This window comes from Grampus griseus (genome assembly GCF_964374135.1).
Source record: "Grampus griseus genome assembly, chromosome: 3".
In the NCBI taxonomy this organism is placed as follows: domain Eukaryota; kingdom Metazoa; phylum Chordata; class Mammalia; order Artiodactyla; family Delphinidae; genus Grampus; species Grampus griseus.
Genome location: NC_139019.1, coordinates 51794176 through 51815475, shown reverse-complemented (window position 1 = coordinate 51815475; position 21300 = coordinate 51794176). Strand labels below are relative to the sequence as shown.

Here is a 21300-nt window from a genome sequence, read left to right as displayed (position 1 = left end):
ACAGAGCTAGCTGCTAAAGATAAAAGATGAATAAGGCTAGTATGGCAGAAAAACATACTAAAATGAATGTAGCAGATACCTATTGATCTTATGTGTATCAGACACAGATAACAACAATATCATGTAAATGCAATTACAGAATTATATACAAGATGTTACAGTTGGACAGAGAAACAATACTCAGACTGGGAAATCAGAGCAATCTTCTTGGGGAGGAGGCATCAACAGGAATTATCCAGGGAAGGATGGGGTGTGGTATGTGAAGAAGCATAAGGGCAAGCCTGGAATAGAAGACAGGATTAGCAAAGGCCCATTTTCAATCACTGGTAGAGTGTATTGCAAGAATTACAACCAATTTGGAAGTTAGAAATGGGAATCAGAGAAAGATGAGGCTGGTGAGGTTGATAGGCAAGATTCCATGGGTTTATTTATGTCATGCTGGAGACCTTAAACTTTGTATCGAAGCCCTGAGTGAGAAGGTAAGATCTGTATTTTATTTATTTTTTGTATTGAAGTATAGTTAATTTACAATGTTGTGTTAGTTTCTGGTATACAGCAAAGTTATTCAGTTATACATATATATTCTTTTTCATTATGGTTTATTATAGGATATTGAATACAGTTCCCCGTGCTATACAACAGGACCTTGTTGTTTATCCACTCTTTATATAAGAGTTTGCATCTGCTAATCCCAAACTCCCAATCCATCCCTCCCCCACCCCCCTCCGCCTTGGCAACCGTAAGCTTGTTCTCTATGTGAATCTGTTTCTGTTTCATAGATAAGTTCATTTGTGTCATATTTTAGATTTCACATATAAGTGATATCATATGGTATTTGTCTTTCTCTTTCTGACTTACTTTCACTTGGTATGATAATCTCTAGGTCCATCCATGTAGCTGCAAATGGCATTATTTCATTCTTTTTTTATGGCTGAATAATATTCCACTGCATATATGTACCATATCTTCTTTATCCATTCATCTGTTGATGGACATTTAGGTTGTTTCCATGTCTTGGATATTATGAATAGTGCTGCTGGGAACACAGGTGTGTATGTACAAGATCTGCATTTTAGCTAGGTACTCTAACAGCTGTGGGAAGTATGAAAGGTCCATTTTAGGAGGCAAAGGAGGTCAGTTAGGAGGCTTCAGTAATATGGATGAACAATTAAATTAAAAGTGGTAGTAGGGAGCCTTCCCTGGTGGTCCAGTGGTTAAGACTCTGCACTCCCAATGCAGGGGGCCCGGGCTTGATCCCTGATCAGGGAACTAGATCCTGCATGCTGCAACTAAGAGCCTGCATGCTGCAACTAAGAGCCCACATGCCACAACTAAGATCCTGAAGATCCCACACATAGCAACGAAGATCCCACGTGCCGCAACTAAGACCCGGCAGAGCCAAATAAATAAATACATATTTTTTAAAAAGTGGTAGTGGGAGTGGAAGAGGAAACAATGGGTTCAAGAAATATTCAAGAGATAAAACTCGCAAAGACGGGATGTCATAGTTTCCAGTTTGGGTGGGTGGATTGGTGGGTGGGACCGTAGCAAATGAACATAGCACATTTACCCTTGCAAATAGAAAATGCAAGGTCAGGTTTGGGGAAACACTACTAGGTAAGTTTCGGAAATGTTGATTTTTTTCAGTGCTTATGACATACGCCAGGGTATGAAACTGTGGTGATATGGCAGTTGGATATATGAACCTGAAGGCAAGGAGAGGGCTCCGGGTGGGAGACATAGCTGTAGATGTATTCAGATGTACAATTCTTAGAATGGACTGGGGCATCTAAGAACAGCATGTGGATAAGAACACTGGGGAAGTCTAGAAAAGTATGGAAAGGAAAAGTGCATACCAGGTGGGTTGAGGGAAGGTTTCAGACAGCAGGGTGTGTGGGAGAGACTCCAGCATGTATGTCTGCTCAAAGAAAGGAGACAAAAAAAGGGATTTACAGTAGAAGTTAGGAATAGAAACTTGAGAAAAACTAGGGCTTGAGAGGCAAATGTCAGGAAAAGGAAGCTTGAAAGAAATTTGAGGATTCCTTGTAATAAAGGAAAATTAGGAATTTGATTCTCTGGAAGTCAAGAAATCATGTGTGGCCAACAGTGTAAACGTTACATGGAGATCAAGCAAAATCAGGACTGAAAAGTATCCACTGCATTTGGCAACTAACACCCAAGACTTAAAGTGTCATCTGATTAGTGGCTCTTCCCTCTCTTGTTCTTTGGCAGCCACATCAAGCTGCTAATTCATACTGAAACCGAAAACAAGTCAAGGTTCTAAGTTTTTCCCATGTGCTGCTCTTACATCATCCTGCTCTCAGATAGGTGATGTGTTTAGCTTAAATATAAGACTTCACATTTGATACTATTAAGAATCTCCTCCCGATTAGGATGGTGTTATAGTGAGTTGAGATCCTCTGGAACTTTCATTTTTCACTACTAATTTCATTAGTAGGTCATTTATAGCCTCCCCCCAGTCACTGATAAAGCATTTGTGACTTTCAATATTCACAAGTATAGACAGTCCTTGAATTACAATGGCTAGACTTAAGATTTTTGACTTCATGATGCTGTGAAAGCGATACGCATTCAGTAGAAACTACACTTCAAACTCTGAACTTTGATCTTTTCCCAGGCTTGAGATACATGGGACGATACTCTGTCATGATGCTGGGCAGTGGCAGTGGGCCGCAGCTTCCAGTCTGCCATGCAGTTATGAGGGTAAACACCAATACACATACAACTATTCTGTAACCACACATTTCTGTTTTTTACTTTCAGTACAGTATTCAACAAATTACACGAGACATTCAACACATTATTATAAAATAGGCTTTTGCTAATGTAAGTGCTCTGAAAACATTTAAGGTAGGCTAGGCTAAGCTATGATGTTTGGTAGGTAGGTGTATTAAAAGTATTTTGACTTTTCAACTTAAGATGCGTTCATGGCGACATAACCCCACTATAAGTTGAAGAAGATCCCTAGTCAGTTCTTAATTATCCAAGTCCTTAGGGCTTCCCTGGTGGCACAGTGGTTAAGAATCCACCTGACAATGCAGGGGACACGGGTTTGAGCCCTGGTCCGGGAAGGTCCCACATGCCACGGAGCAACTAAGCCCGTGCGCCACAAGTACTGAGCCTGCGCTCTAGAACCTGCAAGCCACAACTACTGAGCCCATGTGCTACAACTACTGAAGCCTTCGCGCCTAGACCCTGTACTCCGCAACAAAAGAAGCCACTGCAATGAGAAGCCTGCGCACTGCAACGAAGAGTAGCCTCCACTCGCCACAGCTAGAGAAAGCCCGCACACAGCAACGAAGACCTAACACAGCCAAAAAAAAAAAAAAAAAAAAAATCCAAGTCCTTAGAACTACTTTCTTTTACCTTGAATGGAAGGGAGCAAATTATAAGTTATTATGGACTCACTTGGTATCAAACACTGTGCTAGATGTTCTCACATACAATGGTTCCTGCGCTCCTTACAAAAACTGTAGGAGGTAGTAAATGTTATCTCTATTTTAGGGTTGAAGAAACTGAAGCTTAGTGAGATTACACAAGCATTTGAAACCAGGTCTGCCTCCAACGCCATGTGGTTTGCAAATTTTCTCTCTTTTTTATTAAATGTATTTTTTTTTAAGATTTTTTTTTTATGTGGTCCATTTTTATTTTTTTTTGCGGTACGCGAGCCTCTCACTATTGTGGCCTCTCCCGTTGCAGAGCACAGGCTCCGGACGCGCAGGCTCAGCGGCCATGGCTCATGGGCCTAGCCGCTCCGTGGCATGTGGGATCTTCGCGGACCGGGGCACGAACCCGTGTCCCCTGCATCGGCAGGCGGACTCTCAACCACTGCGCCACCAGGGAAGCCCTGATGTGGACCATTTTTAAAGTCGTTATTGAATTCGTTACAATACTGTTTCTGTTTTATGTTTTGATTCTTTGGCCCTGTGGCATGTGGGATCTTAGCTCCCCTACCAGGGATCGAACCCGCACCCTCTGCTTTGGAAGGTGAAATCTTAACCACTGGACTGCCAGGGAAGTCCCTGCAGATTCTCTTTCCCTTTTTTTTTTTGGTGTAAATCTCTACATACTGAGCTTTGTTCTTTTTCCAGCTTTATTGAGCTATAATTCCCATATAACATTGTATAAATTTAAGGTGTAGTACATTCTCTTTCTTGGAGTCATTTCATTAGTTTTTAGCATGTTTGCCTTGGACACTCAACTTACTCAATGTGCCTATTTCTAAATTCAGGTAAACAGTCTGAGGGGAAGAGAACTCCCTCCCCTGGTCTTCACACGTCCAAATCCCACCACTCTTCCAGGACCAATTATGACCTTGCCGCTTCCTTTTATCCTGAAAATAATGTCTCCTTCCTCTGAACTCCCATATCAATTTCTCTATTACTCTCTGTGGTACTTATCACCCTCCATCTTGTATTATAATTATTTATGTATGTGCCTTATCACCCTAACTAGCCTGTACTGCCTTGGTCTTTTAAGAAAGATCAGAATAAGAAATTGCCCATACAAAGTCTACTTATGCATTTACTATGTAAGTATTATTGAGGCTATTATTCATTGCATTCACTCAACTTCCCCTGTATAATGCACCCACATGATAAATTTATCTCATGAACAGTACCAGGAAAAACTCTGTTTCTGATAATTTTTAATGGTATGTTTTCCCTTTGCCTTTACTGCCAGAAAGTTAACAGTTCTGAACCCAGTTAAAAGAATTAGACTGACTCTAATGTTTAAACATTTTTTTTGCCTAATATTCTTTTCCCTTGATTAATCTTAAGGTGTATTTTTAAGGTAAGCAATCACAAATTAATTATGGTAAAGAGGGGGAGTACAAAGTAAATTTCAACAAGCAAATATTGGGCTGGCCAATATTTGTGACATGAGTGAATGAAGATTTGAAAGTTATGTATAGGTTCAATCAACCACATTCTACTATCCATCATTTCTGTAACTTTACAATTTTTCAGTGTCATTAAAAACATTTTGATGAGCTGTTATACATCTTACTGAGTCGCCTTGGTCCTTTTTGCCATTCTAAGCAATTTTTTTTGTTTTTACTTCCCTTCAGTTTCTTTTGTGCAGTTATGGGAGTATAGTACTTATAGCACAGGGTCTAGATCTAGTACAGCAGGAATGAGATGTGTTCCAGTATATGAATCCACCATCATGGCTTTTTTGGGTTCTCCTGGGTACTTCTTCCACCAAGTAGGGCAAGCTGCATGTCATTACCTTCCTGGTCTGTACAACAAGTTAAGTATTTTGGCTTTCCTCAGGATTATACTCTGCTTAATGTCATGTGTTTCCCCAGTACCAAGTAACTCCCAGGCCATACAAGTCCAGAGAGTCTGGTTTCTCTGCCCTGGGCTGACCCCACACCCACTCATGAGAAGTTCACCTTTGTTAACTTCTCAGCTTGGTTGCTTCTGACCCAGTACTTCAGAAACTAGCACCTCTTTCAACTTCTTTCATATCCAGGTTGACAATGTAGAATGAGCTTTGCTATTAATATATTAATGTATATTAATATACAGAGTATTCATTAATTAGACTATTACTCTACAGATCCACCAATTGGTCTGTAAGGCACCAAGTCACTATTTGAATGCCCTCAGTGGTGACAAGGGAATATGACAAAGATCATGTCTTTTAACATATGGCTTCTCTTCTGCCTCATATCACCTAGTATATACTCAAAATTCCTATGAGTCTATTGGTTAGGTTAGCTTCCTACTGCACTCTACTCTGTAATTTTTTATTACACGACTAGATCTAAATTAATACTTAGACATAAATTTCCTCTTGCAACTTTTTTTTTTGCATAAAGAAATTCACAATGAGCTATTTCCTATAGGGTTTGAAATATTTACTTCCTACTAGAAGTTATACTGTTATTGTCAATATAAAAATGCCAAATCTAGGCCTATACTCCTTAGATATCAGGAATGAAGGCTGAATTTTCAGTTATTACCACTGATGACATCTTTTCATCCATCCAGTCACTACATATGGTTGTTAAGCAACTACTCTGGGAACAACACCATGCTAAATGCTGGAGGTACAGACATGAACAACAACAAAAAAACAGGCTCCTGATCTCAGAAAACTTGTGAACTACTGTGGAAGACAAACACTATTAATAATAACGTGTATGCTACGGAATTACTTACAGTATTCAGAGGGATCAAATTTAGTAGGAGTCAGGCAAGTTGACCCTGAGGAAGTGCAAACTAAGCTGATATTAACAGCATCTATCCCAATCTGTTTTAGAGATGTGTTTGATTACTTTCTGAGTCCTTAAACAGAGTAAGGGCATGAACCCTTGTGGACAGGGATAATTTGTCATGTCCACAGCTCCATTCTCAGAGTTAGCTCAGTGGCTGGCATAGGTAAAATACACTATAAATATGTACTTTTGAATGGAAATCAAATGAAATGTATCTAGAATATATAAATAGTACTTAAATTCAATATGAAAAAAATAAACAAGCAAATAAGAAAATGGGTAAAAGACACTAACAGGCATAAAATACAAATGGCATATAAACATGAAAACAGCTCAAACACATTCGTAAACACAGCAATACATAAAAAACCAAGAGGTACCATTTTACAACCTTGGATTGGTAAAAGGTCTGACAACACCAAGAATTGCTAAGGATGGAGGATCAATGGCTACTCATGAAGGATATACAGCGAGAGGGAGTAAATTAGCATCACCACTTTGGAAAAGAATTGGACATCATTTGGTAAAGTTGAGAATGTACATATGTCCTACAAACCCAGCAATTTTTCTTAGGTCTTCCCCTTGCACATATGTATCAGGAGAAAATAAAAGAATATTCATAGCAGTATTGCTTATAATAGCAAATAACTGGGAACAACCCACTGACAAGAAAATGGATAATAAATTTTGGAATGGTCACACAAGGAAAGACCTAACAACCGAAAAAATGAACCACAGCCATGTCAAACTAGTTCCATCATGTGAAACTAAACCATATATTGCTTAGGGAAACATGCATTTGGGATAACATTTTTTTTTGGGGGGGGGTATGCGGGCCTCTCACTGTTGTGGCCTCTCCTGTTGCGGAGCACAGGCTCTGGACGTGCAGGCTCAGCGGCCATGGCTCACAGGCCCAGCTGCTCCGCGGCATGTGGGATCTTCCCGGACCGGGGCACGAACCCATGTCCCCTGCATCGGCAGGCAGATTTTATACCACTGCGCCACCAGGGAAGCCCTATAATAAGTTTTAAGTTGAATGACAAGTATTAGCTAGGCTGTGGAAAGGTAGGGGAAGAGAAGCATACTCCAAATAAGATATTAACGTGTGTTAATTTAATGCCAGGAGATGAGGATATGAATTCTCTGGCTGAAATATTGAGTTAAGAGAAGCCGGGAGAGCTAAGTCAGACTGTATAGGGCTTTATAAACCATATGAAAGAGTTTTGATTTTATCCTAAGATTCATGACAATCAAAAGAAGAATTTTAAACTGGAGTGTGACACATCACATTTGCGTTTCATAAAGATCTCTGTTTTCATAAGGAAAGTATATTAGTAGGAAGCAAAAATTGAGGCTGAGACTGATGATAAAGATTTGGATTATAGCGGTGGTACCTCGAATAGAGAAAAGAGAAAGAATTTGAAGACTTGGGAGTTGACAGAAACGTTACAGAGAGAAGGCCACGAACAGCTCCAAGGTTTTTGACTTGGGTAACTGGTGACATTCACTGAGACAGAGGACAATGGCAAAAGAGAGGATTTACAAGGGAATGCTGTATAGTTTAGAATAAGGTGGTGCTGAGATTAAACAATAACTTAACAGATGCTCAGTAAATATTTGTAAAATGAAACAGTGACTGAATATGAGACCTCCAAAAAAGCTGTACAACTGGTAGTTGGAATCTACTATCATTCATTTTCTTCTCGTTTACATAAATAATTTGTGTTTCTTTATGCTGTGTCTTGCCAGAAAATTCCTATGAGGATGTGAAAGCTGTATAAATATATAATTTTCAGTGTTAGAATGATAAGATCTAACAATGTAGCCTTATAGTATACATGTCATGCTTTGTGGCAAGCAGCCGTCAACTGTTTCAGTCCCTACAACCCTGTCTACAATGTGAGGCAGAAAAAGAATTTTCTCTTGGTCTTGACAGCAAGTAAGATTAGGTATCAAAGATACCAGCTAAGTGTGTCTAAGAAATAAAGAGGGTGCCCTTTTGAACGCTAAGCAGGAGGTATAGATAATCTCAGAGTAGGTGGAAAAGGACAGGGTCTTCCAAAATAAGCTATGGTAAGTCAGAAATCCATATTTTGCAAGCTGGACTTTCTCTTATACTTAGTGCAGTTTCTGTGTTGATTTCCTTTTTCTTCACTTAATAAGAAGAAAAAGTCTTTCAAAAAAATGTCAGTCTTGGGGCTTCCCTGGTGGCGCACTGGTTGAGAGTTCGCCTGCCGATGCAGGGGGCACGGGTTTGTGCCCCGGTCCGCGAAGATCCCGCATGCCGCGGAGCGGCTGAGCCCATGAGCCATAGCCACTGAGCCTGCGCGTCCGGAGCCTGTGCTAGAGGCCACAACAGTAAGAGGCCCGCGTACGGCAAAAAAAAAAAAAAAAAAACGGAATTCAAGAGAAATCCGAGAAATTGGGTGATTTAATTAAGGCCACAAGGTTAGTTGAACAGCAAGTACAATTCAATCTTCAGATCCCCAGTCTACTTATTCCCAAGAAATTGGCTAAATATCCCCATCAATGATCCTGGCTGCAAAGCTGGATTTGGGAAACGAGTATACAGCAACTATAACAACAGGAAAACCCAAGAGAAATCATAAGCCAGTTGAGTAAAAACCTAGTTACTCATATAACACTAAAATGAATTCCCAAGTGTCAAAGGAAACAGGAAATCAGGAGTACATAGAGGGCCTTCCATGTGGTCGGTCAAGTGCTGACTCCTTTAGGAAGATACAGATTTTGAAACTGAGATTCTGTGATTAAGTCACTCACAAGAACCATGGGTGGATGACTACTACTACTGTAGAGTATGTTGATTAACTGCAATATACGCCCTTAAGTAACAAAATAGTTGATATATTTATGGTAGATTGCTAGCTTCTAAAAAAGTAATAATTGTACGGCTTTTTACATTTATTTCTTCCATGCATAAACAAAGAATATGCATAACACATACCAGTGGTTCTCAAAATGTGGTCTGCAATCCTATGGGGAGTGGTTCTTGAGACCATTTCAAGGAGTATGTGAGGTTGAAAGTATTTCATAAAAATACTAAGACATTATTTACCTTTTTCACTTGGTTGACGTCTGCACTGATGGTGAAAAGCAATGGTAGATAAAACTGTTGGCACCTTAGAACAAATCAAGGCAATGACACCAAACTGTCCTAGTAGTCATTATATTCTTCACTGTCACTCCCTCATGCTAAAAATAATGTAAATTCCACTTTAGAATGTCCTTGATGAGACAGTAAAAATTATTAATTTTATTAAATCTCAATCATTAAATATATGTGTGGCAAAGTAGGCATAAAGTGCACCGGCTGAATACAATGGTTGTCCAGAGAATTTGGTTGTGCAAATTAAAAGCACTTGTGCAATTGACTGAATTGTGAACTGAAATAGCTGCTTTTCTCATGGAACACCATTTATACTTGAAAAAATGACTGACAAACCATGGTTACTCAGACTTAAGTGTTTTGCAGAAATCCTCTCAAAAATGTAACATAGTAAGGCTGTCACTTCAAGGAAAACAACTGATAGTATTTGTTACCGATGATAAAATTTCAGCTTTCAAATGAAAATTAGAATTTTGAAAAAGTGTATCTGCCACCATGAGCTTGCCAGCTTTCTAGTATTTGAAGACTTTTATGATGGGATGATGATATTAAGGAATATGATTATTTGATAATGTAAAATATGTCAACATTAGGAAGCTATGTATAACACAGTGAGCCACTATTTTCCAAATGAATAGTGTTTGATATTACAAAATCATGCATAGGTAAGAGACTCATTACAAGTGTAAAACAGACCTATGGATTTTAACGTTAACAGTAAGAAAAAGTACGTTGATAGTTTCATATTTCACATTGCAACCATTCTTATAAAAACTACACCTTGTCAAACTTTGATGTGATATCAAAGAACACCCATGATTATCTAAAACGTCTATTAAAATTAAAATACTTTTCTTTTTCCAACTACATATGACAGGCGGGATTTTCTTCATCTTCTTAAACCAAAACGAACCAGTGCAACAGAATAAACGTGTTAGCAGATGTAAGAATCCAGCTACCTTCTATTAAGTCACATATTTGTTTTGCAAAAACGCAAAACAATGCCACTCCTAGGATGGTTCTTATTTAAAAATAAATAAATAAATAAAACAAGTTGTTGATGAAGATGTGGAAAAACTGGAACTCTTGTTCTTTGCCAATAGCTGCCAATACAGCTGCTGTGGAAAACTGTAAGGTGGTTCCTCAAAAATTAAACAAAGAATTATCCTGTGATCCAGTAATCCCCCTTCTAGGTACCTATTCCAGAGAATTGAAATTAGAGACTTAAACAGAAATGTGCATGCCAATGATCATAGCAGCATTACTCAAAGTAGCCAAAAGGTGGAAACAACCCAAAGTCCATGGATGAATGAGTGGACAAATAAAATGTGGTATATCCATACAACAGAATACGACTCAGCCTTAAAAAAGAAGGACATTCTGACACATGCTACAACACGGATGAAGCTTAAAGACATTATGCTAAGTGAAATAAGCCAGTCTCAGAAGAACAGATATTGTAAGATTCCCCTAGTATCAAGTACCTAAAATAGTCGAATTCAAAGAGACAGAAAGAATAGTGGTTACCAGGTACTGGAAGAGGGGATAATGAGGAGTTTCAGTTTGGGATGATGAAAAAGTTCTGGAGATGGATAGTGGTAATGATTACATAACAATGTGAATGTACTTAATGCCACTGAATTGTGCACTTAAAATGATTAAAACGGTAAATTTTATGTATATTTTACCACAATTAAAAATAAAAACCCAAAGGAAAAAAATCCACAATACCATCTTCTCACTGACTGTTTTGGAGATGTTTTGTAAAATAGTTATTTTTTGTTAAAAATGTTATTTATGCATGTAATGAATTTATTACTGTTTTAAAAATAAACTAATAAACACTTTAAAAATCTCCCTGGTTTCATTTCTAATATGGTAAATAAGGAAAGATATAACCCACATAAACAGAAGCTCTTAGGTCCTCAGTAATTTTTGAGTGGTAAAGAGGTCCTGAGACTAAAAAGTTTGAGAACTACTGTCAAATATGAAATTTATTCTCTCTTCTCACACCTGCGTTATAGGAAGATATATATTTCTTCATTTGTTGGTATAGCTTCATTTGAGAGCTATACCACTTGCAGCCTGCAGACTAAAAGGACAGTCTGAAATATGGTCAAAATCATCACACTAACTCTTTATGATCACTACTGTCCCCAGATGCGCCAAAACTGTAAGGACGGAGTAGCCTAAAGCTCCACACAGATGAGTGGCAACGTACAACAGAAAACTGTTAAAAAGCTTACAGGCTGATTGCTAGGTTCTAAAGGTTTTATAAGGATCTAGCAAGAAACACATATTTCCCTTTTTCTGTTGGTTCTTCATTCAGATTTTCAGTTCAAAGCTAGATTTGGGAATGCGGGTGGTAGTGGCATTGTTTCTGAAAACCATTCCATCCAGCGCATCCGTGCAAAGAATTTAATTCTCTCACCATGTTGCTACTGGTCTATGGCACAGGGGTGTGGCGAGGGCGCTAAGGAAGCAGTCCAAAACAGCAGCTGGGGCTGCACCAAACCGTGTCCAAGCAATCATTTCCTCCATTTGGGGCCAAGTCAATTAGCCCCGGCCAGAGGCCAAATGTTTTATGGGAAGTAAATAAAAAGGAAATTAGAAAGCATGGACGGAAATAAGCAGCAAAACCATAGCGGCTGCATCTTGTACAAGTGTTAAACGATGTGTATGTTAACGATGTGCATGAGGGGTAAATGAGAATTGTTATTCGAGTCTACAGCTGCCGGCACTGTTAACGACAGGTCTGCAGTTCTGGATGGGGACGAAAGTCAAATGATTTTCTTATCCCGACCATCTTTCTGCATTCGTTTTGGGCTGGGCCTGGGACCAGTCTCACTGCTTGCAGCTGAGGCAGTCCCAAACAAAGGGGAATGGACGCCCTCTCAAGGGAGCGGATGAAGAAAAGGTGGCCCCAAGTTCCCGCGCCAGGTGTCCCTCGGGGTAGACCATGCGGACTGTGGGAAGGGAGGGTTCCAGGAGCGTCGGAGGGGTGCTGTTTGGAAAGGCTGGGCGGAGGCGCCTGGCAGTGACGGGGCGGAAGACCCCGCTCTGCCCAAGGTCAAGGTTAACACGCGCACGGGAGGTACCTGTGGAGGCTTCGCACAGCCGAAAAGCACTGGGCTATCATGGGAACGCCGAAAGGCGACGGCGGCTGAGGGAGCGCTGTCCTCCGGTTTGGGGGTGAGGGATTCGGGACGCCGGGAAGCCGCACGGCGGCCTAGCAGAAGAGACAAGAGCGACGGCGGCGGCAAGCTCCTCCTGAACCCTCCCACGTGCGTCAGCCCCAAGCCGGCGCCCACTTCAGCCCCGCCCCGGCCCCGCCCCGCCCCGCGCCCGCTCCGCGTCCCGCCCTGTGCGTCTTGCACCGCCCCGGGGGCGGTTCTGGCGAGGCTCCTCAGCTGGGTTGAAGCGCACAGCTGGGTGGGCTAAGGGGCGGCGGCGGTCTGGGAGCTGGGGAAGTTTGGGCCACCGCTCGCAGCGCTGCGCTTCGAAGCCAGGCTCAAGCCCGGAGAATCAGCGGGGCGGCGGACCGACTTACCGACGCCCTCGGGCCCGCTGCCACCGTCTCGCGTCCTCTTCCCTGGTAAGGGGCTTCTGTATGGGAGGGGTCCGTCTCCCGCCGCCCCAGACCGGGCCTGCACCGCGCACCCGCAGCAAACCCCGTCAGGGCCAAGGCGAGGCCTGGGTACCGAAGGGAGGGAGATGGAGGTCGATGTGCTCTGGGGAGAGGAAGGGGGAGAAGCCCGGAGGAGGTTGCCCTTCTCCATTTCCCCTCGCACCCCCGCTCCCCTCCCCCCCCCACCAGTCTTTTTTCACCCTTCTGCCCTGGGGCCTTATTTAGTACTTGCAACCCCATGGCCTATTGGCTGGGCTCGCTTTTAAAATAAGCACACAAATAATAAACGTCCTAGTGGTGGGTACCACACCCTGGCTTTGAATTAGGGAACCTGGGGAGCAGATGGATGATTCAATTTATTGGAAATAAGCCATTAATGCATGATGGCCCTGCGCCACTGTTTGGATGCGATAGTATTCCATGTGAATGAACATGACCCAGAGCTTCCAGTTTGTCCACGAGAGCACAGCTACTGCAGAGAGCATTGGTCGGTTTGTAGTATCCATCGACTTAGGCAATGATTTTCTGACATGTCTTGATTAAATAGAAAAGCCATTTTTATTAAAAATGACACCCAATGGCTGAACAACCTTTCCCTAATATATTTTCTCATCACATAACTGTCTCCACCTACAAAAGTAGGTGGAGTGTAAATTGTGCATACATTTGAAAAAAATCTCATGAAACAGAGGAAAATACTCAGCGTGGATCAGCTTCTGAGTCAGCAGTATGAAATCTCCCTCAACTTAGTACTAAAGCCTTTTGGGGACTTCTATATCTGCATCTATACCCCTGTCCTTTTCTGGATCTGTACCATATAAACTGTTAAGATACAGTGAACTATTCAGTGAGAATTTAAGCTATGTTGTACATGTTTTGAGAAAGATTTTACTTTTGCAAGTTTTAACATAACCTAATATTACTGGGTGTAAATGAAAATGTCATACATTAGCATATCTATACTTTGTGCTCTCTTGACTCTTTAAAAAGAAAGAAGTGAAGATAATACAGACTTTTTACTTTCAATGTAATTTATGACCCTTGTGATTTATAATCTTCACTGATTCTTTAAAATTACTTATTTCAGTGTTTTCCTTTTTCTTATCAAGGAAAAGTGTTTAAACTTTAAAAATGTCATCCATCAAGCACCTAGTTTATGCAGTTATTCGTTTCTTACGGGAACAAAGTCAGATGGATGCTTATACTTCAGATGAGCAAGAGAGTTTGGAAGGTAGGTACCTGTTCTCTATGTTCATTTGTGTTATAATTATAAATAAAGACTAAAATAGCTATAAGCTATTTTTGTTGTATCAAAATCAGAACATTTTGTAGATTTTTCAAGGAGAGAGACCTTACAATAAGGTTATGGTGTTTTCATTCTCTGAGGCTTGTTTTGTGTTTTACAGTTAACAACAAGAGGACTATTGTTTTTTATTTATTTAAAAAATTATTTTATTTTATTTATTTTTGGCTGCATTGGGTCTTGGTTGCTGCACGTGGGCCTTTGGCGAGTGGGGGCTACTCCTCGTTGCAGTGCGCTGGCTTCTCATTGCGGTGGCTTCTTTTGTTGTGGAGCACGGGCACTAGGGCACGCAGGCTTCAGTAGTTTTGGCTCGTGGGCTCAGTAGTCGTGGCTTGCGGGCTCCAGAGCACAGGCTCAGCAGTTGTGGCGCACGGGCTTAGTTGCTCCGTCACATGTGGGATCTTCCCAGACCAGGGTTCGAACCCGTTTCCCCTGCATTGGCAGGTGGATTCTTAACCACTGCGCCACCAGGGAAGCCCAACTATTGTTTATTTATTGAACAACTATTATGTGTCAGAACTATGCTATTCATATTGTAGGGAAATTTTTCTCCACAGTAACTGTTAAGTTAGTTATTATCCACATTCAACAGATAAGTAAATGAAAGCAGATAAAGTAATATAACACAGCTAATATGTGACAAAGCTGAGATTTAAATCCTGGTTCTTACTTTGAAGATCTTGTTGTCTTTTCCTAATAGGAAAGCATCCAGTTTAGAGTCAATATATGAAAACACCTTGGTCATCATAAAAGCACTATGCAAGTCTAATAATTATATCACTATTAAGCTCTGATAACTTCCTCTTGGAGGATTTGAAATAAGAGGATTTTACCCTTATCTATGTTAGCTTTAAATATTAGATTCAGTAATCTGTAAAGTTGAGCAGGACTTGGATGATAGCATTGCATGTTTCCTTGACACCATCTTTTCTGCTTCATGTTTATGCATTAGAAAATTTAAATTCAGTATAGCCATAACAAGATAGAATTCTGCAGCTGGGCTTGTGGAGGTTCAATGAGCCCAGCTTCCTTGTGGCCTAAAGATTTAATTATTGCAATGAGACAGTACATTTGAGAGAATTTAATAAAAGTACAATTTGAATTGCCCATCTCGAGCTGTTTCTTGTCTAAAGGGGACACATCTATTAATTTCAACAAGTACTTCCCTTGTGAATATGCTTTTAGGAAGTTGGGATGAAAATTGGGCATTTGCTCTAAATCTGCTTGCAATCTGGTGAGATTATCTTTCCAGGTGGCAGTGAGAGGAGCTGGTGACACACAGTTGGAGATTGCAATCAGTCCATTAGGGTCTTTTTGTCCTCCTCGATGGTTAGACTATGTGAAGATAAAGGCGGTTAGACTATGTGAAGATAAAGGCGACTGGTTATCTAAGGAAAATGTTGTTTATGGTGCTCTGTAGCAAACAGATAAATGGAATCATTTAATAAAAGATGTTTTTTTCCTCATCAAAGGCAGTATAATACTTTTAAGGGCCAGAAAGAAAATTGAGAGTTTTTTAAAAACCAAGATGTTGTGTCCTATTTTTAGGATGGTATTTGGCCAAAACTATGTGCCTTCAGTTGTGTGTTATATATGGCATTCAGAAGTGGTGCCAATTGTTTTTGACCAGCCCCTATTTTTGACTCTCTGAGTCTAATTTAATTGAACATGAAATCATGTGGAAATGTCTGCCCACCTTCTAGACATTTAAAAAAGCCCTAGGAGGACTTCCCTGGTGGCGCAGTGGTTAAGAATCCGCCTACCAGTGCAGGGGACACAGGTTCGAGCCCTGGTCCAGGAAGATCCCACATGCCGAGGAGCAGCTAAGCCTGTGTGCCACAACTACTGAGCCTGCGCTCTAGAGCCTGCGTGCCACAACTACTGAGCCCATGTGCCACAACTACTGAAGCCCGCATGCCCTAGTGCCCGTACTCCGCAACAAGAGAAGCTACTGCAACGAGAAGCCTGTGCACCGCAAGGAAGACTAGCCCCTGCTCGTTGCAACTAGAGAAAGCCTGCGTGCAGCAGTGAAGATCCAACGCAGCCAAAAGTAAATAAATAAATAATAAATAAAATAAAAAAGCCCTAGGAGAGGAGCCTAAGTTCTCATACCAGCTTTACCACTACAGTGAAGCTGATGTATTATCAGCTTTGAGCCTTGTCATCAGGTTATGTCACTCACTCCTAATTATTGTCATCTGCTGACATCTGCTTCATGTTTTGACTATCGTGGCTCCTGCGCACTGTCTCTCTGGCAGTACTCCTATCTTAATTCTTGGCAGTTGTAATACATTCATACCTGATTCTTCCAGTTCTCTCCCACTTGGTTTCTTGACCTTCTGTACTCCAGTGATCTCAACCACTTTCACTTGCTTGGTCATACCCTAGACCAGTGGTTCTCAATTTGGGGCGATTTTGTATTATCTGGAGGTATTTTGGTTGTTACGACTGGGGGGCTGGTATTATTGACATCTAGTTGGTAGAGGCCGTGGATGCTGCTAAAGATACTACAAATGCTCAGGACAGTCCTGAACAGTAAAGAATTGTCTAGTCCAAAATGTCAGTAGTTGCTGAGGTTGAGAAACTCTTCCCTAGACCTTGTTATTGTTATCCTCCCTAATCTCTATCTTAAACATTTCACTTCTGCTGCCTGTCTTTCCAGCTCACTCCTTATAGAATCCCTACCCCAACAATTCTTTGACCTACCAATACCTCCAAGCTATTGATCCCTTACCTTTTCACACCCCTATTCTTACCCAGCTTAAATTCCATTGTTGATCATTATAATCATTCTGGTGTATATGGCTCCCTTTCTTGTAAAACCCAGCCTTGTTTGAATCCAGCTCTCCACCTACTCTATGCCCATATCCATGTGACTTTGTATAGATGGAATGAAACACCCAGCTTTACTGACTAGTCCCACTTTGAGTTCATGATCGTGAGCCTCAAGTGGACCTTTAATGCTGCCCTCTGTTCCAAGTTCATTCATATTTTTGCTCTCTAGATGAGCACTTTAACACTTTCTCATGCCTTCTCAAAACCCAAACCTCCTCCCCCGTACTCACTTTTTGTTAATGACCTTGGTTCTTACTCCATCAAGAAAATTGAAGTAATAAGAAAACAACTTCCACAGACTCTCTCTGCCCCATCTACCCACCTACCAGCATCTGTACTCACATACTCTGCCTGTCTGCCTGTCTAACTATTACCATATACTATGGATTAAATATTTGTGTCCTCCCAAAATTCGTATGTTGAAACCTGATGCCCAGTGTGATGGTATTAAGAGGTGGGGTCCTCATGACTGGGATTAGTGCCCTTATGAAAGAGACCCCAGAGAGCTCCCTCACTCTTTCTACCATGTGAGGACACAACAAGAAGGTGCTGTCTGTGAACCAGAAAGCAGGTCCTTACCAGATGTTGAGTCTGCTGGCACCTTGATCTTGCACTTCCCAGTCTCCAGAACTATCAGCCACTCAGTCTATGGTATTCTGTCATAGAAGCCCAGGCTAAGACACCATAGATGAACTATCCATTGTCCTTTCTAACTGAAACCCCTCTACTCGCAGACTGGATTCTATCCTGTCTCACCTACTCCAGGCTCTCACTCTAGTTATTTTACCCTCCTTGTCTTACATGAGCAAATTTTCAATCTCTTCTAGATCATTTCCATCAGAATATAAACTTTCTCCCTTCTTAAAAATTCAAAAACAACAATTAATTACTCTTGCCATACTACTACCTACCCCTCCCCCCACTGAAATATTGCCTGCTTTTTTTGTCTCTTGCTGGAAAGCTCTTTGAAAGAATTGTCTGTACTTGCTTTCTGCAATTCCTCTCCTGTCCTTCCTTCCTTCCTAATATTTATTTATTTATTTTTTGGCTGCGTCGTGTCTTAGTTGCAGCATGCGGGATCTTTTGTTGTGGCGTGTGGGCTCTTCGTTGTGGCTCGCAGGCTTTTCTCTAGTTGTGGCATGTGGGCTCCAGAGCTCGTGGCGCATGGGCTCAGTAGTTGCGGTGCGTAGGCTTAGTTGCCCTGTGGCATGTGGGATCTTAGTTCCCCAACCAGGGATCGAGCCCGCATCCCCTGCATTGGAAGGCAGATTCTTAACCACTGGACCACCAAGGGAAGTCCCGTCTCCTACTCTTTCTTAAGCACTCCAGATAGGCCTTTGCCTCCATCTCTCCACTCATACTGTTCTCATCAAGGTCATCAGCAATTTCTGTCTTAGGTAGTTCAATGGTCAGTTTTCAGTCTTCATCTGATTTATTAGCTGCCTCTGATAAAGCTCCACCCATATACTTTATTTATTTATTTATTTATTTATTCACTTGGCTTCCAGGATACCTCATGCTCTCTTGGTTTTCTTCTAATCTCATTGTTTGCTCTTTCTCTGTTTCCTTTGCTTGTTCCTCTTGTTTTCCCTCACCTGGAATATCCAGGGTCCAGTACTTGATCTTCTTCTCTTCATTATCTGCATTCACTTTTTTGATGATACAGTTAAGCTTCTTGGCCTTAAATGTTCTTTTTTATATGCTGATATCTCTCAAATGTATATGCTGATATCTCAAATGTATACTCTCAGGTCAGACCTTTCTTCTGAACTCCAGGCTTCTATATCTAACTGCCTACTAGCTATCTCCACTTATATGTCTAACAGGCACCTCAAGTTGAACATTTCCAAGACTGAACTCCTGATCCTCCCACCCAAAATCTGTTCTATTCCACAACTTCCCCAACTCAGTTGATGACAACTCCATCTTTTCAGTTGCTCTGGCCAAAAGTTTTGTTATCATTCTGGACTCTTGTCTTTCTCTTAGACTCTGCATCTAACTGTTCAATAAATCTTGTTGGCTGTGACTTCAAAGGATATCTTGACTTTTTCCCACTTCCACTGATATTACCCCTGGATAGAACTAAGTATTTATTTTACTGTGATGGCCTCTAACTGGTCTCTCTGCTTCTATAATTGCTGCTTCATTGACTTTTCTAAATGCAGCAACCAGTGATCCTTTAAAACAAACTGTGTCAGATTCCATCATTTTTCCACTCAAAATCTTGCCGTGACTCTTCATGTTACTCAGTCATTGTTTAAAGGATCTATATAATTTGGACTTCTGTGATGTGTTGTTCACAGACTCCTCCTCTTTCTCATTTGACTTTAGTCAAATTAGCTTTCTCACTCTGAATGCACCAAATGAAATGCACCAAATGCTCTTTCCTAAAGGCGCTTGCTCCAGTTGTTTTCTCTGCCTGGAATGTTCTTCCCCCAGATAACGGTAATATCCCCATCTCCTTCAAGTCCTCTTTTCTGAATGAGGCCTTCCCTGAGCATGCCATTAAATCTGCAGCCTGCGTCCCTGCTCTGCTCCCCACGCTCCCATCCTCTTCACCCTGTTCTACTTTGTATAGTATATTGTTTACAGTCTGCCTCTCCATCCCCCACTGCAATGGCAGCCCCAAGCAGTCAGGAATCTTTTCTGTTTTATTCACTGTTATATACAAAGCTCCTAGAAAAGTGCCTGACACATGATAGGTGCTCAAAAAATATTTGTTCAATTGAATTGATGAATTGAATCAAGTGATCCTGGGCATCTCACTCATTTGGTCTGTATCTTAATTTCTAAGTCTGTTAGGTGGAGATCTCTGCCCCCTCTATCTAATAGATTTGTCAAGACAATTAGATTTGTCAAGAATTAGTGATGGCAGGTAATATAGCATATGGAAGCTTTAGTATAAAGTGCTATATAGATGGGATATGGTATTATTGAGAATTCTTCGCTTGTCTCTCTCCTTATCAGTACCAGACTATTATTGCTTGGTGTTAAAGTGGAGCAAAATTGTATATAGAATTTCTTTAGATTTTTATGATTTATTCCTGAGTATAACCTTCTGAAAGGAGGATCACATATAATAATCCCTGTTTCATAAATGAAAATCTTGAGGTAAAAGTAAGATAAATTATTGCACCCAGGTTATTAGATTTTTTTCTAGATTAATAATGATAATGAGAGTCCTGAGTTCCAAGGCTGTGGTGGGTTTTTTCACTAAACCATTTATCTCTCTAAATATGTGTTAGTGTTGAACACTAAACATTTTGGCAGCAAGTTTATGTATCAAAACAATTGTGTTTACTTAATGTGGAATCTAAAATAGTCAAACGCATAGAAGCACAGAGCAGAATGGTGGTTGGCAGGGGCTGGGGTAAGAGGAAATGGGGAGGTAATGGTCAAAGGGTACAGAGTTTCAGTTATGCAAAATAAATAAGTTCTAGAGACCTACTGTTCAGCACAGTGCCTATAGCTAACTGGATTGTATACTGAAAATCTAGTAAGAGGGTAGATCTTACGTTAAGTGTTCTTAACACACACACACACACACACACACACACACACACACACACCCCAATAAAGGGGACAAGAGGAAATGTTGGGAAGTGATGGGTATGTATATGTCTGTGGCCTTGATGGTGGTGACGGTTTCACGGGTGTATACTTATCCCCAAGCTTGCTGAGTTGTGTCCATTAAGTATGTGCCGCTTCTTACATGTCAATCATACTTCAGTAAAGTGATTTTAAAACAAACGAACAATTGTGTTAAAAAAACCCCAAAGAGCCACCTTCTTTAGTAATACTTGATTGTGTCTAGAATGTGCCAGATCTGTGTTCTAAGGTTAGTGGCAGCAGAGGTAAAGGAGCTGGACTGGATTGCCTCAACAAGTTAGAGTATAAAAATCCCTCATATTTTTATGTGGACTTTTCCCCTGTCAGTGTGATGTTCCATACTCTGATTCTGGTTAAGGCCTCGGTTGGGTTCTATCCACCTTTCACAAGGCTGTGAATTAATGTTTTGAGGGGAATAAGTGCTCTCTTCTGCAGATTTTATTGTTTCTATTTCCTCTGAAATTAAACTGTTACTTCCACTGTAAACAAAGACGTAGATTAAATTTATTGAGCATCTATTATTTGCCAGGCTGTGTTAAAGTCAAAAGATA

The 21300-nt window shown here is 40.9% G+C and overlaps 2 protein-coding genes across 2 annotated transcripts in view; one reads left to right on the top strand and one right to left on the bottom strand.

Moving 5' to 3' along the window:
- The window catches only part of NLN (neurolysin), a 99928-nt gene extending 87310 nt beyond the window's left edge, over positions 1–12618 (bottom strand). Inside the window, exon 1 of the mRNA XM_082651298.1 lies at positions 12473–12618. Within this exon, the coding sequence (XP_082507424.1) occupies positions 12473–12513 (41 nt within the window). The 5' untranslated portion in view covers positions 12514–12618. The remainder of the gene's footprint in view (positions 1–12472) is intronic.
- A 201-nt stretch (positions 12619–12819) lies between these two features.
- The window catches only part of SGTB (small glutamine rich tetratricopeptide repeat co-chaperone beta), a 44739-nt gene continuing 36258 nt past the window's right edge, over positions 12820–21300 (top strand). The window contains exons 1-2 of the mRNA XM_082651278.1: positions 12820–12969; positions 14112–14233. Of these exons, the coding sequence (XP_082507404.1) occupies positions 14134–14233 (100 nt within the window). The 5' untranslated portion in view covers positions 12820–12969; positions 14112–14133. The remainder of the gene's footprint in view (positions 12970–14111; positions 14234–21300) is intronic.